Source organism: Momordica charantia, assembly GCF_013281855.1.
Source record: "Momordica charantia cultivar OHB3-1 chromosome 9 unlocalized genomic scaffold, Mcharantia_2.0 BLBB01000009.1, whole genome shotgun sequence".
Lineage (NCBI taxonomy): Eukaryota > Viridiplantae > Streptophyta > Magnoliopsida > Cucurbitales > Cucurbitaceae > Momordica > Momordica charantia.
Window position 1 is genome coordinate 656,424 of NW_028275167.1, and position 17,429 is coordinate 673,852.

At 35.8% G+C, this 17,429-nt stretch overlaps 1 protein-coding gene across 9 annotated transcripts; it reads left to right on the plus strand.

Moving 5' to 3' along the window:
• Window positions 1-105: 105 nt before the first annotated feature.
• PRT1 (proteolysis 1) lies at window positions 106-15,706 on the plus strand. Of its 9 annotated transcripts, XM_022292418.2 has the most exons (8): window positions 106-221; window positions 354-461; window positions 5,222-5,250; window positions 5,332-5,511; window positions 6,848-7,135; window positions 11,379-11,582; window positions 12,521-12,615; window positions 15,052-15,706. In XM_022292418.2, the coding sequence occupies exons 2-8, from the start codon at window positions 388-390 to the stop codon at window positions 15,421-15,423; spliced, it is 1,242 nt and encodes a 413-aa protein (XP_022148110.2). In that variant the 5' UTR covers window positions 106-221; window positions 354-387; the 3' UTR covers window positions 15,424-15,706. The 9 variants fall into 9 exon arrangements, 8 of the variants coding, with proteins under 8 accessions (XP_022148110.2, XP_087973296.1, XP_087973297.1 ...); XM_088117170.1 differs by lacking the exon at window positions 354-461 and having other exon boundaries at window positions 127-239; XM_088117171.1 differs by lacking the exon at window positions 354-461 and having other exon boundaries at window positions 131-221.
• The last annotated feature ends 1,723 nt before the right edge of the window (window positions 15,707-17,429 follow it).

The following is a 17,429-nucleotide window of genomic DNA, read 5'->3' on the forward strand; positions in this document are numbered from 1 at the left end:
AAAAGAAAAACAAAAAACCTTGAAATTTGACCTTATTATTATTAATAAATTAATAATTACCATTAGTATTAGTATTGTTTTAAGCAATGTCAATGTCAAAAAAGGAAAAAAAAAAAAGGGATTGTTCTTGTTCTTGGCCCTTGGGTTGATAATACCAATCAATCAAATCATCTTTGGCATTGGACAGGAAAGGAAAGGAAGCATTACAGATTTTGATTTTGGTTAGTTTTCCGTAGAGAGTAAGTACAGGTCGCCATTTCCATTTGATTATCTTCTGTTATTAATTACATGTTTCTCTCTCTCCACCGCCCTATCTTCTCTCTCTTCCGATTTTCGTCCCAATTTTGCCGAAGATTCATCTCCCTCACCTTCTCCACAAGCTCCTCAATGGCGGATGATCAGTTGCTGGACGACGTCGACTGCAACGACGTTCCTCACGCATTTCTCTGCTGCGTCTGCTTGTCGGTTCTCTCTCTTTCTTGGAATACTTGCAGTTGCAGTCGTTTATTTCAAAAGTTTTTGTAATTGTAATTTCTCTTGTGTGAAGTTTCGTATTCTAAGGTTTGGATATGTGTATGTGTGTGTCCCGTTTTGTTTTTATGTTCTATCGGTGAGGTTGGAAATTAGAATCATCGTTTGTCTCCTGACTCCTATGGTGCACAATAGCTACCCTGGTTTGATGATTTAGTTGCTTGCTGATTTCCATGGCTGGAGGACCGAGCTTGGCAAACGCAAATGATAAGAATTGATTGTTTCTTTCCGTCCATAAGCACAATATGACCAATTGAACCCATAGAGTCTCCTTATCTTTTTTTCAATGGATGGCCGTGGCCCACTAAGAGAACTGGAAGCATGAGTTGGATGTTGTTTGTTAAGGGAATTTGCCAGCAATAAGATGATAAGAGACAAGTCCAGAATTTGTAGGCGAAATAGTGACCCTGTGATTCGAAACTTCTCAGGCACATCATGCAGCAACTTGAGGATATGGCTAAGGAGGGGAGCCTTATTTTCTTTGTAATACATTTTCAGTACCGATACTATGGTGGCTTAGCTCCCAAAAGGAGAATTTAGCCTTGTCGTGATATTTATCCCTGCAAATCTTGCTGTAGAGTGCTGCGTTTTGATCCTTATTTAGGTGAGTGAGCTCCTTAGCAGAGGATTTAACTGGGAAGACATTTGTGGGGTCCGTCTTGCCAAGTCCATGTGTCATGCAAGGTATTCGAAGTGACCCACCCGTGAGAGCTTGTGGGAGAGAGAGAACCAATCAGTGACTTCATCTTGTAAACATCTATGGAATCTAATCCCAGGATAGGGAAAGTGGGGGCCAATTATATTTGGCTGTAACTGTCTTAGAGGAAGCTAGAAAGTAAAGCCTCGACTATTCAATTGATAAAGAGGTACTGTGATGTGGTTAAGTAGCTCTTCATAGCTTTTCTCGATTATTAGTTACTGTTATAGCTTTTATTTTAGTAGCTTTACTTTTACTGCACAGTAACAATAGTTACTCACGTAATTCTTAAGCTTGAAACCTCTATAAATAGGTTTCAGCCTTTTAATGAAAGGGCATTGAATCATTTCTTAAAAAAACCTTTTGAGGTGCTGCATCAAATTGGTATCAGAGCATCCCGATTTTCTGAGTTGTACGGCGGGAAAGAAGTCGATCAACATTGGTGACTCTTCTCTCGTCAACAAAGAAGTGGAGCAAGCCTCCATTCTCTCGCCACGATCATCAACCGCACGCTTGCTGTCGGTTGAAGGAGAGGTGAAAACCATCCAGCAGGATGTCGGCGAGATTAAACAAATTTTGGAGATCATCCATGACAAGCTCGAAGCAATGAGTGTACAGCAAGCTACGGTTAGAACTCCTCAAAATTCTACAAGATTGGATCAAGAAATGTGGATGGAGGATCAAAGGACTAATTACCTACCGGAGAGGTACCATACACCACCAAGAAGAGTCCAAGAAGTCAATCGGAGACCAAGAAACCTCCAAGAACAGCACCTTGTGCAGCCTAGAAGGTACCAAAATTATGTTCTTGAACCAAGAATGCTCCAAGAACTGAGAGCTGTCCGACAAGACTTCAACCAAAATCTTGGAGTTTGTACACCAAGAAGGTATCAAGAAGGTTCAAGCAACAATGTTGGAGTTTGTACGAATTTTAACAAATTAGTTTCATACAAGACTAAGGTATTTTGCCACCAAACTCCAAACAACAGCCATGAAATTTTTCTTTCTTCTTTTACAAAACTCCCAACTAGAGAAAAAACCCCAAGTGATACCTTAACCAAGATGGGAAGATTTTGCCACCAAAAGAGTGAAGACACTTCAAATGATTTCATAAGACCAACAAAAATTTCAGAGGATGCAAGAGGTAACTCAATTTTGCCTCAAGTTGCTGCCTTCGATGTTGATTTCAGAAATTGTGGAATCCAAAACTCTTCTCAGGTTGTGGCAATTGAACAAGAGGATGAGTTTTTTCTTAAGTTTGACAATTATTTTGATGGGGAAGAAGAGGTTGATGAAGAATTGATAGGAACAGATGATGATTCTACTATTTCTTTGGCTACATCGTTCTTTGAAGTGGAAATGCAATATGTTAACGGGCAAAAGAATCAACAAGAATCTTTATTGAGATGTTTGGGTCAAGAATTTCACAAGAATTGTCAAGATGAACCAATGAAGAGGGAGAATCTTTTACTGGCTTCTGATTTTTTCCAAAGAAAACTCCCTTGGATAAGTTCAAATAACATAGAGGATGAATTTCTTTTGAGTTTTGCTGATTATTTTGATGAAGGAGATGAAGATTCTCCAATTGAACTTAAGAACATCGGCTACAAGAAAATGCAAGAAAGCTCTTCCTTCCAAGTAGACTTCAAGAATGTAAATACAAGAAGAAGAAAGTGGGTAGTTTTCCGAAGGATCCCGAGGAAAAGAATGTTGATAATTTGGAACACTTTTGTCTCAACAAATTATTGCATCAAAATTTCTTGGGATTTAATTCAATTTGGTCACTTTATCGTTTTTTTGATGAGTTAAAAAAGACATTTTCGATTGGAGTATTTTTGAACCACAAGAAGAAGCGAGTTTCTAGTTTGCGGATTGTTCACCGCCTTCTAACTCCACTACTTTTCAACTCGAGGACGAGTTTCATTTTGGGGTCGGGAAAATTGATGTAGTTAAGTAGCTCTTCATAGCTTTTCTCGATTATTAGTTACTGTTATAGCTTTTATTTTAGTAACTTTACTTTTACTGCACAGTAACAATAGTTACTCATGTAATTCTTAAGCTTGAAACCTCTATAAATAGGTTTCAGCCTTTTAATGAAAAGGCATTGAATCATTTCTTAAAAAAACCTTGTGAGGTGCTGCATCATACTGGGAACCCATCTGTCATGCCAAAAACTGACTCTAGTGCCTCTGCCAATTCTGCAAATGCGTCTATCCTTGACCAGATCGATGTATTTCACAATTTGTGTCCAAGGACATTTGAATCGCTGTGGTTTAATCAAGGGCCAAAAATCAACAGTTGATTTCCAGTATTTTGCATTGGTGAGTCTTTTCCATAGCACGTTTTCTTCAGTAATATATCTCCAAATCCATTTAGCCAAAAGTTTTTTTTTTTTTAACAAGAAACAAACTTTTCATTGATAAATGAAAAGGAACAAAAATTGTTCAAAGATACAAACCCCCAAAAGGGTGAAATGAAGGGGGAGGAAGAAGAAAAAAGAAAAATAAAAATAAAGATACAAACAAATCAAACTTAGTACAAAGAATGAAAGGAAGCTTAAAAATTATACAAAAAAGCCTCCCAATTAGAACAAATCATGCTAGGAGAATAATTTGCATAGAGATTGGAGAGAGCACACCATTGTGAGGCTTTAAACTTAGCTATACTGAAGCATTCGAAAGCTGAGCGGCTTTTCCCTTCGAAAGTCCTTTGATTACGCTCAAATCACAACTCGGAAATAAGTGCTTTAAGACTGTTTACCTAAAGAAGACTTGCTTTAGGAGAAAAGAAAGGACCAAATAGCAGCTGAAAAGTTGATGAAGATACTGACTTGTCCTTTACCCAAGCTAAATTGAACATATGAAAGCAGAGATCCCAACAAACTGATGCATGAGGACAAAAGAGGAACAAATGCACTTGGTCTTCGCAATTGACAGCACACAAAACACGTATAAAAGGATGAAGGAGCATGTTAGGCAGCTTCTTTTGGAGAGTTTCTTTGATTTGATTTGGCCAAATAAGAAATATGAATCTACTCGAGCAGGACATCTTGAGAGTGTTTTTAAGGGTGAAATGAAAACTGAAGAAAAAGCTGTGATAGATGAAAGTGAAACTGTGGCCAAATAAGAAATATGAATCTACTGGAGCAGGACATCTTGAGAGTGTTTTTAAGGGTGAAATGAAAACTGTAGAAAAAGCTGTGATAGATGAAAGTGAAACTGAAACATTGGTTAGTCTAGAAATACAATTGCAGAAATGAAGGTTGCACTGAGAGCCAGTTTTTCCTATATCAACTGATGTTTACTAGGGTTAATTCCAAGATTTTATTTGAAGGAAAGATGTTGGTTTGGCACCTTATACTGTATTGCAAATTCTATTTCACATTACCTTGCTGCTATTTAAGGTTTTTTTCCCCTCTCCATCGAGTCCATCCTTTAAGGTGAATAATGATGGCTCACAGAAATTGAGAATGAAATAATTATTTGGATAGAAATTAAAAACCTCTAAGAATTACTAAGAATGAAATTGAGAATGGCTCACACAAAATGAAGTGTCGGTGCTTCTTAGCTTGTGTGCTTGGATATTTGCACAAGGCTCAACAAGTGGAGATCAATATTAAATGGGGAGGAAATGACAACATAGGGTTTTGACCACATGACCTCCTACTCCGATACGATCTTAAACGTGATTAAATCTCTAATATGAGCTGATGGGTGGTGGTATATTTAATCATTTATAGGATATCTAATATTTTGAATGCCTTTATACTCTTTTCTCTTTTCTTTCCTTGCTTCTTCTAGGAGTTTGTATCTTTGAACATTTTGTTTTTTTTCATTATTTCAATGAAAGGTTTTGTTTCTTGTAAAAAAAAAAAATGAAAAAAATATTCCAAACATTAGGACTAAAACATATATTTAGCCTTGTTACCATTATTTGTCTTCATCATCAGTTCCTTCTTACATGTGGCTAATTTAAGTTGGTTATGAATTGCAGGGATCTTCTTCACAAGCCCATAGTGCTCTGTGAGTATAGTTAGATGCTGACCCTAAATGTTTATGGGAGGTGCCATCTTTTTGTTAACTTTTGGTTTCTTTCTGTTCCAGCTTGTGGTCATATTTCATGTTTTTGGTGTGTGCACAAATCCATGAGTGGTTTTCGTGAGTCCCACTGTCCAATTTGTAGGCATCCATATTATCATTTTCCAACCATCTGTGAGATGCTTCACCTGTTGATCCTGAAGATTTTTCCCGTGGCATATAAGAAAAGGGAAAATCAAATACTAGGTGAGCTTTATATTGTATGCTGTATTTACAAGTTCAAGCATTTATTCATCAAACATGTTGCCTTACGTGATCTTATACATAACAGAAAGCGTGAACTAATGTCATGATTTCCAATTGGTGAATTATACATGCTCTTATACATAACAGAAAGCGTGAACTAATGTCATGATTTGCAATTGGTGAATTATACATGCTCTTATATCCTTTATCATATTCGAGATGAAGTGAAATGGTTTTCAGAGTGCAAAAATGAATCATAATTGGTGAAGAGGCTCTATTTGCTCTATGGAGGGCATGAATCAATGCTGACTCAAACGACTGATTTAGTTTCTTGGAAGATGGAAACAAGATCATACAATTTTTTTATTTTTTATTTTTTTTAGATAAGAAACCCAACTTTCATGGAGAAAAATGGAAAAATATACAAGGGCATAAAAAACAGTCTGACCAGAGAATAATCTCTACAGAATGGCTCCAGTCCAAAAGAAAAACACCTAATTGATAATTACAAAAACTCTTAGAAACTGATCCCCACAAGGAAGTATTAAACCTAATAAAACTCCCAAACATATTCCCTGGATCTCTCCACCCCTAGAAATTCTATTGTTCCTCTCCAACCAAATTCTCCACACATTAGCAAGGAAACAAGCTTGCCACAAGAAGCTACCACTATCTTGAAAGGGGTACAATAATACCTCCTCCATCATTGCCTGACAATCCCTATTATGAGCCAACACCTCGAAGTAATAATAAAAAAAGATCCCATAAATCCCGTGCAAACTAACAGGACCATAGAATGTGATCTAGATCTTTCGAAGCTCCTCTGCAAATTATACACCACTATAAGGGATCTTACGTGGGTTTGAGATGAGCTACTCCTCTCCTTGCCAATTGGTTTTGAGATGGAACCCCATGAATATTAATAGAGATATTTTAGTTTTCTCGTCTTTTCTTTATGGAAGGAGGTTTCAGATTCTTTACTTATTTGTTCTGGCGGTCAGTTTGTGTTAAGCGTTTGTTTTGGTATCCTCAGTAGGCAGTCTTTTCCTCCTCAGATCTTGTCTATTACTTTGTATTTTGGTTTCCATGTTTGGTTGTTTTTCTTCATTTTTTCGCTTTCTTTGGGAGCTTGTATGGTTAAACTTTTTTCTTCCTTTTCATATTATGAATGAAAAGTTTGTTTCTCGTTAAAAAAAAACTAAGAAATGATAATGATCTTTTATGTTTTTTTAGCAAATGAATAATTATTCATTGTTGATTTTTATTTGAGTTTTTTTGGTTGACTTATTCTAACCTTTTAGTTTGTTTAATCCATTTAAAATTATTCCATTTCCAGAAGAGGAAAAGATAATGGGCTACTTCTCTCCGCAATTTGATGCCCTTGCATGTGACTCACAAGCTGGTAAAAAAGTGGAACATTCAGAAGATTCTGCTAATGGCGAGCTGAAGACAAATACCAATAATGACAAAGTTGTTGCTGAACGCATATTAGAAGAAAATTCTGCAGTTGTCAGTCCTTATGGTCAAAAGACGCAAAACCATGAGAAGGTTTCAGTTGCTGACTTGCTATGTCGTGCATGCACCCAATTGCTCTTCCGACCTGTGGTTCTTAATTGTGGCCATGGTATATATAATCTCTCTCTATCTCTGTGTCGGGTTGCATGCTATTTTATCGTCAACTATAATGAAAGTTAATCTATAAGTTTGGTTTTCGAATTTTCAGAGTTGGGTCTATTTAGTCCTTTTATTTGATAGGCCCTTGAACTTTTAAGGTTGTGTATATCAGAACTTTGTACGTTAATTTTGAACTATCAAATTTGCCTAGCCGTTACTTTAACATTTAAATGACAGGGTTGCTATCTATCTATATCTATAATGTACTAACAAGCTACTATCTTTGAAAAAAAATTATTTGGATCATTTTGTCCTCCTATAAAATTTTGTGTTCACAAAATATGGCACTTACAATTAATTACCAATTATTGGTAAATTATAAATTTAATTGTTAGAATTTGAAAAGTTTTTTCTTTATCTTTTTTTTTTCTTTAAAATTTATAAGAAAGATAAAAAAAAAGTGTATTGAAAGAGGGAAAACACCCAAAAGGAGACCGCCTAAAGGCAGAGGGTAGATAAAACCCTCCCCTAAGAACTATACAATCAAAGCTTTCCAATTTTGTAGAATAAGTTGGAGGCTATAATTACAAAAAAAACTTCTTGTGGGAAATAATCCACCACGAAGCAACATGTTTTATATTCACACAAAAAGAATCCACCAAGGTCGAAATGTTCTAAAAAATACGGCTATTCCTCTCTTTCCATAAAAGCCAAAGAAGAGCTCGAGCAGCACAATTCCATAAATCACTAGCTTTTCCTTTGAGCATAGATCCCCCAAAAACCTCGGTGATAAAACATTCAATTCTCCTAGGAAGACAGAAGGAAAGATCCAGTTGAGAAACAATAAAAGACCAAGCTTTTGTAGCATAGGAATAGGAATAGTGATGGAAGAGATGGTCCACCACTTCTTCATCCCTTAAACACATGCCACAGATCGAAGGGGAGAGAACCCATGTAGGACATCTCCTGTGCAACTTATCTGCCGTATTAAGACTTCTGTAAAAAAGGTTCCAAAGGAAAAACTTAACTTTCTTTGGAACTTTGAAATGCCGAATATGATTTGCCATGGCCGAGCTTAATTTAGGAGAAGGACAAGTCAGGGCCAAAAACATGGATCTTACCAACAACATCCCAGAATTATCTGCTTTCCACCACAACCTGTCTCTGCCTTGCCCAATGACCACCCCTGCAATCTTTTCGGAAAAAATCCCCCATCTGTAAATCTCCCTTTAAAAAAGATTCCTTCTAAAACCCAAATCCCAGGTTGAAGAATCAGTCGACCAACACTCTGCTATTGAAGAACTCTAAAGTGTGTAGATGTCCGGAAAGGAGGCTGCAAGGGGAACACTATCAATCCAAGAATCGTCCCAAAAATGCACAGAACTTCCAGAAGAGACTTTGAAGAAGGAGAGCTTAGTGAAGTCCCTGCACAATCCTTGAATATCAATCCAAGGTCTCCCAACAGAAGAACCTTTAGCAAGCTTAGGCAACCAGCCAAAGGGCTCCTCTCCATAAATAGCTGCTATGACTTTACCCCAAAAACTCTCTCCGTCGTAAATCGCCAAAGCCATTTTATCAGTAAAGCCTTATTCCTCTCAGCCAACGAACCGATGCCAAGACCTCCCTTTTCGTGTGGAAGAGCTGCCCAAGTTTTTTCTATATCTCAAATGACGGAATTTCAAAAGTTTTGTTACTTTTTCATCATCTACAATTATCAAACGGCCGCCCCCGTGGGAAAATTTTCGCCAAAAGAGGTTTAAGACAAGGAGATCCTCTCTCCGCTTTCCTTTTTACTTTAGTTGGTGATTATTTTAGAATAATGGTCCATTTTTGCAGTAAAAAAAGGCTGATTAAAGGTTTTGGCGTTGGTAGACAGGAGGTGGAAGTCTCTCATTTACAATATGCCGATGACACAATGATTTTGTGCCCAAACGAGCTAGGCAAGTTGGATACTTGGTGGATGATCTTAGATATTTTCCTCAATGCGTCGGGGCTGTCTCTGAATTTAACAAAAACTGCCATTATAGGTATCCATGTCTAAGAGTATTTGCTCCAAGAAAAGGCTACGAGACTGGGTTGCAAAGTGGAAAGGCTCCCTTTTTCTTATTTGGGAATCCCTTTGGGGGGCAACTATAAGAAAAAAGTTTTTCGGGATCCCCTGATTGACAAAGTTGAACAGAAGATCGATAAATGGAAGAACCTTTTCCTCTCAAAAGGTGGTAAACTTACTCTTGCACAATCTGTGATCACAAGTCTTCCCCTCTACTTCTCGGTTTTAAAAGCTCCTTCGAAGGCTGTTAATGAAATTGAGAAGCTGACTCGAGATTTCTTTTGGAAAGGGGGAGGAAATAGTGGCCCTACTCACCTTGTGAGTTGGGAGAAGACTGCACTTCCAATGCAATTTGGAGGTCTCAAAATAGGGGCTCTTCACCAGAAAAACAATAGTTTACTTCTGATGGCTTTGGAGATTCACACAAGAAAGTAATGCGTTATGGAGGAAGGTGATTGTTAGTATCTATGGGGAAGATTCTCATGGGTGGAATACCCTTCCCCCAAAAGGCTGTCCCAAAGGAAGACCGTGGTTCAACATTTTTAAAAACAGCTCTTTTTTCTCCAAATTTCTTGCATTCAAGGTGAGTAAAGGGAGCCGGATCAAATTTTGGTCAGACACTTGGATTGGGAATGAACCTCTACAGAAAATGTTCCCAATTATGTTCAATCTTTCTACTAAGAAGGAGGCAACAGTCTTGGATTGCTGGAACGTACACGAGAATGATTGGGCTCTTGGTCTGCGTAGAGGCCTTTTCGATTGGGAGGTCGAAAGTTGGATGGGGATGATACAAGTTATCGACGTGGTGAGATTGGGGGAGGGAGAAGATCGGGTCGTGTGGTCCCTTGAAGGAAAATGTCGGTTTTCTGAAGATGGTGGAATGTAGATCTTTTTACGATCTCCCCTCATCTCGGCTATATGGTTCAAGCCCGAAGAAGATCAAAATTTTTCTTTGGTCTCTTGCTCATAGAAGCCTTAACACCCAAGAGAAATTACAGAGAAAGTGCAAAAATTGGGTGTTATCCCCATCGGTGTGTTCCCTTTGTCTGATGCATAGTGAAGATTTAGACCATTTGTTTCTTCACTGTCCTTTTGCGACCAAGAGTTGGCTTTTCCACTTAGAAACTTTTGATATCTCTATCTGCTTTCCAAAAAAGATTGATGATTGGATGAATGAGGTTCTATTTGGTTGGGATCTTCCTAAGAAAGACTACTTATGTTTGGAGATGTGCTTCAAGAGCTCTTCTTTGGAATTTTTAGCTTGAAAGGAATTCTCGCGTTTTTGAAGATAAGCCTTCTACTTTGGAGATTTTTTGTAGGACTGTACAGCACACGGCCTCTTGGTGGTGTATCAATTACAGTAAATTCTTTTGTAACTACGACCTTTCCATGTTTATGCACAATTGGAATACGGTTGGTTAGATTGTTGTTCAGTTTTTGGTGGGGTTTTCTCTACCCTAGGCTTTAGTCTGTACCTTCTTTTTCAATACAAAAATGTTTCTTATCTAAAAAAAATTATCAAAGGGGGTCTTCTTCCACCAATTTTTCACCAATAACTTGAGCTAATTTTTTTCCTTTATTTTTAGTTTCTCTTATTTCCTTACTTTTAAAGTCTCGAAAACAACTTAGGATGAAAACCCAACCTAATTAAGTAATAGTATCTATTAAATACAAAATTGAAAATTTAGGACTTACTAGAATTATTTTAGAATGTTGAGATTAAACGGAAAAAGTTTAGGAACTATTAGAGGCTTTTTAGAATATAAAGATTAAATAAACACAAGCTTGGAAGTTCGAGGGCCAAAGGTATAATTTAACCTAAAATTTAAACTCTTTTTAAAGGAAGAGCAATTTCAACTTTAATACCATTCCCAAAATATCTTGACTTTAGTGCCAAAAGCAACTAAACTTATTAGGTAAGTTATAAGTTGATCCTTGAACTTTCAATGGTGTGTCTCATAGATCTCAAAACTTTTACTATTGTGCCTAATAGGTTTTTGGTATTTTAATTTTATATCTAATAAGTACATAACTTTCAATTTTGTATCTAAAGATCACTAACTTATTAGACACTTTTTAAAGTTCAGGGACCTATTAAACTCCAAAATTGAAAGTACAAGAATCTATTAAACTTAAACCCTTTTAAAAGTTTAGGCTTGTTCGACCAAACCGTAATTTAACTGACTTATTTTTATGTTTACAGCACTTTGTGAGAGTTGTATCAACTTGCAAGTTGAGACACTCAAGTGTCAAGTTTGCGAATGTTTGCAACCAAGTGGATTTCCAAATGTCTGTCTAATGCTGGATCAGTTTTTGAAGGAACAATTTCCTGAAGAGTATAGCCTCAGAAGAGACTCTGTTCAGCTTAAACTAGCCAATATTTTTAAGCGTGAGAGTCCAACTTCTTGTACGTGTATCTACGCTTGCCTAATTTATCGTCTTTAGTGTTATGGCAGTTGTGATCCTGGAGTAATCTATTCCTTGTGCTTGTAGTGCTGTTCATTTCATTCTTATTTCCTTCTTTTTCTTTCTTAATTTCTAGTTCATATAGTTTTTGAACTTTTGTTTGTGCTTAATTTGTTTGGATTAGGAAGTTTAGCTGTCCAAACTATGTATTTGTTAGAGATGTTGTGGGAAAATTGCTTTGTGAATCATTTTGAACATCTTTGGACCTCAAGAAGTATGTTTGTATAGCTCGTTTTATCCAATGCATGCTAGACTCCGCAACACTGACTATTGCTTGCCCATATCTTAATAAAATTTTCTTATTGTAGCTCCATGTATATCTTTAACAACGACAATACTGCATTAACATGTTCATCTCAGGTCACGTCTGTTGTGTTTATACAATTTTCATCTAAACAATTGCTTGTGCACGTGCAGCATTTAGTAGACACTTGACTGAAGACCTTGTTTAATTTGATACTCTTATTCATTTTTATTTATTTATTTCCATTTTCAGAAATCATTGGACCATTTAGAATTTTTGGTTTTTCTGTAAAATCTTTGAAATGATGCAGTTTGCTTTGTTCGGTTTACCTGTGTTTTTAGGTCCATTTTATTGATAGAACTTAGAAGAGTTATTCAACTACTATTCATACCGTATTCATCTCTTTCCTATTGGTAGTTTCAGGAAACCATATTCTATACACATAAGAATTTGAAAATGTGGTGTTATTACAATTTTTTTTCTGCAATACTTTGGATTAGGTAGAAATGTACTTATAATGCTTGATGACATATGTGTGCTCAATAATGTAGTGAATTATTCATTGTGTCATTCCACTAATACAAAAATAGTCTGTGTATTATTATTTTGGTGTTGAGTTTGTTATTTGCTTTCAGGTTCCGATGAAAGGGGCAAGAAGGGTGAAGATCTTTCAAGATCGGGTGAAGTTGCTTCTAAAGTGCATTATGGAGCTGGATGCGATTCTTGTGGGGTAATTTCATTGTATTACCAACATTCCTCTCGTACTGTCTCCTGGATCTTTGTTGCTGAACTTATGAGTCAAACCACTGTTTTAAAAATGTTGCTTTTGGAGAAGCATGGTAAGGACGCCTCGCTTCTTTGAAGCAAGGTGTATTGAGGCACACACTTCTCTGTATGTTTGCACACATGTTCCAATGCACCTTGACTCATTCCTTTTTTTCTTTTCGTTTTTAATTATTTTTATACATAAATCAATCATACTTCTATAAAATGTTTAATTTTTCTCATTAATCTCTTAAAAACTGTCTAAGATTTATTTACATTTTTCAATTGTGCTTGTCACAACTAAAGTGCTTGAGCTTCGGAGCACTATTGTGCTTTAGTTTGCCTCACAATTTTAAATATATTGGTTTAAACGAAAATGTTTAATCCCATCCATCTTAAATGAGGCTGAGGACATTCTGTATGGAGACTTGCTGGTTTATTGTGCACAACTAAATTTTCTGACTGGGATTTACAACGTTTAGCAGTTGTCTGCCATTATTTGGAGATAAATAGACATTGAATTCCATTGATCAGGGACTCCTGGAAGGATTTCAAGTTGGAAATGATAGGATGTATATCTCTTCCCTTCAGTTTTTGGACGATACCATTTTATTTTGTGAGAAGGATTGAACCAAGATATAGATAACTTGTTTAGTATGTTGAAACTATTTGGATAGATCTCGGGCCTCAAAATTAATCAGGAAATATCCCTAACGTGTTTCATAAACATGGCAACAAGTGAAGTTACAAAGTTGGCTGATGAGTTGGGATGACTCAAAGTGAACTCCCTGTGTCTTGGATGAGCCATTGGAGGATAATCCCAAGAGGGTGGTGTGGGTGCTAAGAAAGCTTGGTAACTGGAAAATTTTTCGGCTATAAATGTTGGTCAATCTTACTCTTAACTAAAACAGCCTTACCTACCAACATGAGCATAGTTCAGTGGTTAAGACATCTTGCTTCATCCCTAGAGATCGGAGGTACAATCTCCCATCCCCCACATTTGTTGTACTATAAAAAGCAAGCAGCCATAGCTAACTTACATACCTAAAGAAAGAAGATAAGGAAACAGTTGAAGCCATATTGCTAAACTGAGGCATGTTATTGGAAATTCTCCATCCATCTGTTGGTAATGGAACATCGATTATTTTTGGCAAGATAGATGGGTCGGACCCAACCTTTGATGAGTGGAGTTGGATTCTTTTGAAATTACCCCTTTAGAAAATTGTACGGTCATCAAAGTGTGTGAGGACGCAAGTTGGGTAGAATCTGATGGCTAGAAGCCTAGAAGAAAACGACAGAATGGGAAGCTGAATGATTTTGAAGGTATTCTAGAACTCCTAAGTGGTGTACGGTTGAACTGGGGGATGGTAGGAGAACTAGGAATCTTCACTCTTCAGGCCATTTCAGTTGAATCATTCTTTCCTAAACTGGTTGGTAAAAAAGTCAGTTTGCATGAGGAGGTCGCTTCAGCTTTATGGAAAGCCAAGGTGTCTAAGCAAAGTAAAACTTCTTTTCTTGGACTGTTTGTAATGGAGTGATTAATATGTTAAGTATCCAAGATTGTATTCAAATATGGAAATAACAAACTTGGTGAAAATCACCATACAAAATTCTCAGCCGCTCGAGATGGCTTTAACTCTCCTCATTCTTGGTCCTTACCCAAAATGATAACTACCCTCCCTATTCACGTTCCCTCTCTATGTAACATAGGCGAACTTGCTACTAGTTGTACTTCTTCCTTTTTTACCCCTCCTAGTATAAACGTTACTCACATTAGCTCGGCTTTGTAAAGAAAATTAGGAGCCAGCTAGGTTGTCCCTTGTTTCTTTCTCCTCCTCCCACCCTGTTTCTTTCTCCTCCTCCCACCCTTTGAAATGTTGCATTTTTTCACCTATGGATTTTCAGTTGCTCTTTAAAAAATGTTGTGGATGAGTGTAATGAAATCTTTACTTGGGGTCTTTGGCTTGGAGGTAACAATAGACGTTTTAATGAAAAGGAAAGAGGATGCAAGTTTTTGACTTGACTAGTTTCATCGTGTTGCTTAGTGTTGACTTCAAATTCATTTTGTTGGTCTTCTTTTGTTAATGACTCAAATTGGAGTGTCTTTTTGCAAACTCGTGTTGGGACGACTTTGTTTCTGGTCTGTCTATCATTTCAATGAAAAATTAAAAAGAAAAGTTCTCTTATTCATTATGCCTAATAAAATAGTTGCTTTTTATACTCTGCCAACTTGATGAATATATTTATATATAGTGTTGAACAGGAAGTCTCATGTAACCCCATAGCTAATATGCCTGACAAAAATGGGTCTTGATATTTAAACTACTTTACAGTTCAGAATTTCATTGCCAAATTAGATCACTTGGCTAGTGAGTGATATTACTCTTATTGTTCACTGCAGATGTGTCCAATCGTTGGTGATAGATACAAGTGCAAGGATTGTTATGAGAAAATAGGTTTCGACCTCTGTGGCGATTGCTATAATACATGTTCGAAGCGTCCCGGTCGGTTCAATCAGCAACATAGACCAGAGCACAATTTTGAGCTTATAGGACCTAGTAATGTTATGTTTCCAAATTTGATGCTGGAGGTAGTGACAGGAATGTTAGAGGAAGGTCCTAATGACGACGGTTCAGAAACCTCAGAAGACATGGGTGGCGTTCTCGATTCATCTAGCGATGCTCATGAGAACGATGAGGTCGACTCTGATGCTAGAACCCGTGCTAACTCCAACGATAATAGAACGGATCAATTTGACTCTAATCCTACTTAAAATGTCGATCTTTAAGCTGGAAAATGACATTTTTTTCAGATGGAGTTCCACTCCGGTTTCTGGATGATCCATAAACTGAAATTTGTGTGTTTATTCCCAGGCCAAATCCAGAGAGAAGGCATAAAAATATTCGACATCTATGTACAGAAAAGGACCCCTCATCTCCTATTGAATATGTAGAGACAGTGAAGAGGGTGGTTTCTTGTTGAAAATATAACATTTCCTTTATCAAACTCTGAAAAGTGAGTTTTATTAACTCAAGTTTGCAGTGTTCTTGCATCAACACTTGTCTTCTAATTGATGCCATACTCTACATGCTTTTAAAGTTGTAGGTTCAAGTAATATGAAAGTTCTATATGGTTTTCTGGTTTTAATGTGATGGTTTTGATAACAATTCAACCCAAAAAAGAAAAAGAAGATTAGTACATTTTTTATTTTTTGAGTTTTTAGTTTTATATCTATTTTGTCACTAAATGATTTAATCTATGAATTTTGCAACATAGTTTCATTTAGTATTATTTGTTTGTCAGTAGTAGATAAGCAATTTAATATTTATATATATTGAAAATTTTCTAGTCCTATTGTTGTAGGGAAAATTTCTAATACTACTACCATTCACGTTATGTCACGTGTAATCTTATTTTAGAAATAAAATAAAGTGAATCTTAAATTTTAAAATGAAAAAAGTCGACGTACTATTCTCCCTCGTACACTACATTCTTTCTCCTTCTTACCACTCTCTCCCCCTTAAAATATATTCTATCTGTTTTATTCTTATTTATACTTTCTAGAAAATGCATTTCATCTTTTTTTTTCCTTTCATTTCTTCATCTTCTATCATTTTTATTTAAATATTTTTACAACAATATCACATGATATTTTATTTTTATTTAGAAATTTATTTTAAAATAATTAAATAATTATTTTTCTTATAATGAATAGTATAATTTGATTTTATTGGTTAACCATTTTGATATGTTATTTTATTGTTAATTTGTTTGGTCCTATTTAATCAATATTGTAATTAAATTTTATTTGTTATTTATTTATATATATTCTTTTTTATTTGTAACTTTATTTTAAAATAATTAAATATTTTTTTAATTTAAAATATTATAATTAAATTTTATTTGTTGTCTATATGCATCAAGAAATTGTAAGGATCATATTGTAAAAAATAAATTGTAAGCATCATATTATAAAAAAAAATCTAAAAATTAGATATTTTTTTAGTATAAAAAAATTAGAAATTTAACAAAACAGGGAGAAAAATCTACGAATAAAAATATTCAAATAAGAATACAGTGTCCACTTTATTTTATTGAAAGTATAAATAAGAATAGATGGGAGAGAATACGACTCATGTGCCGCTGAAAATCTCTTCAGCGACGTTATTAATTGACGGCGTCGCTGAAAGTGCATTTTCAGTGACATTTTATTGACGGCGTCGTTGAAAATGGATTTTCAGCAACATTCTGTTGATGGCGTTGTTGAAAATGCTTTCAGCGACAATGCCTGTGTCGCTGAAAATTGCTTTCAAGGACATATAATTTATCACGTCGCTGAAAATGATATTTAGCGACGCCGTATATTGACAATATCGCTGAAAGCATATTTTAGTGACATTATTGCTAATATGTCACTAAAAGTATGTCGCTGAAAGCTCCATTTCTTGTAGTGGAGAGAGAATGGCAAGTGTGCTTTTTTCATTTTAAAATTACGTATGTTCACTTTATTTTATTTCTAAAATAAGATTACACATGACATAATGTGAATGAAATTAGTATGAAAACTTCTTTCCCACGAGGTAGAACTAGAAATTTTCCATATATAAATTATAAAGTCAATGTAGAACTTGCTTACAACCTTAATGAGACTTGGAGATTACATGAACAAAACATTGGCATAAAGTCAATGTATAATCTTGGTATTTTTAAAATAGGAGATCGATAGCGAATAAAACATTGAAGAAAGATGTACCAAAAAAAAATGTCACAGGGAAGTCT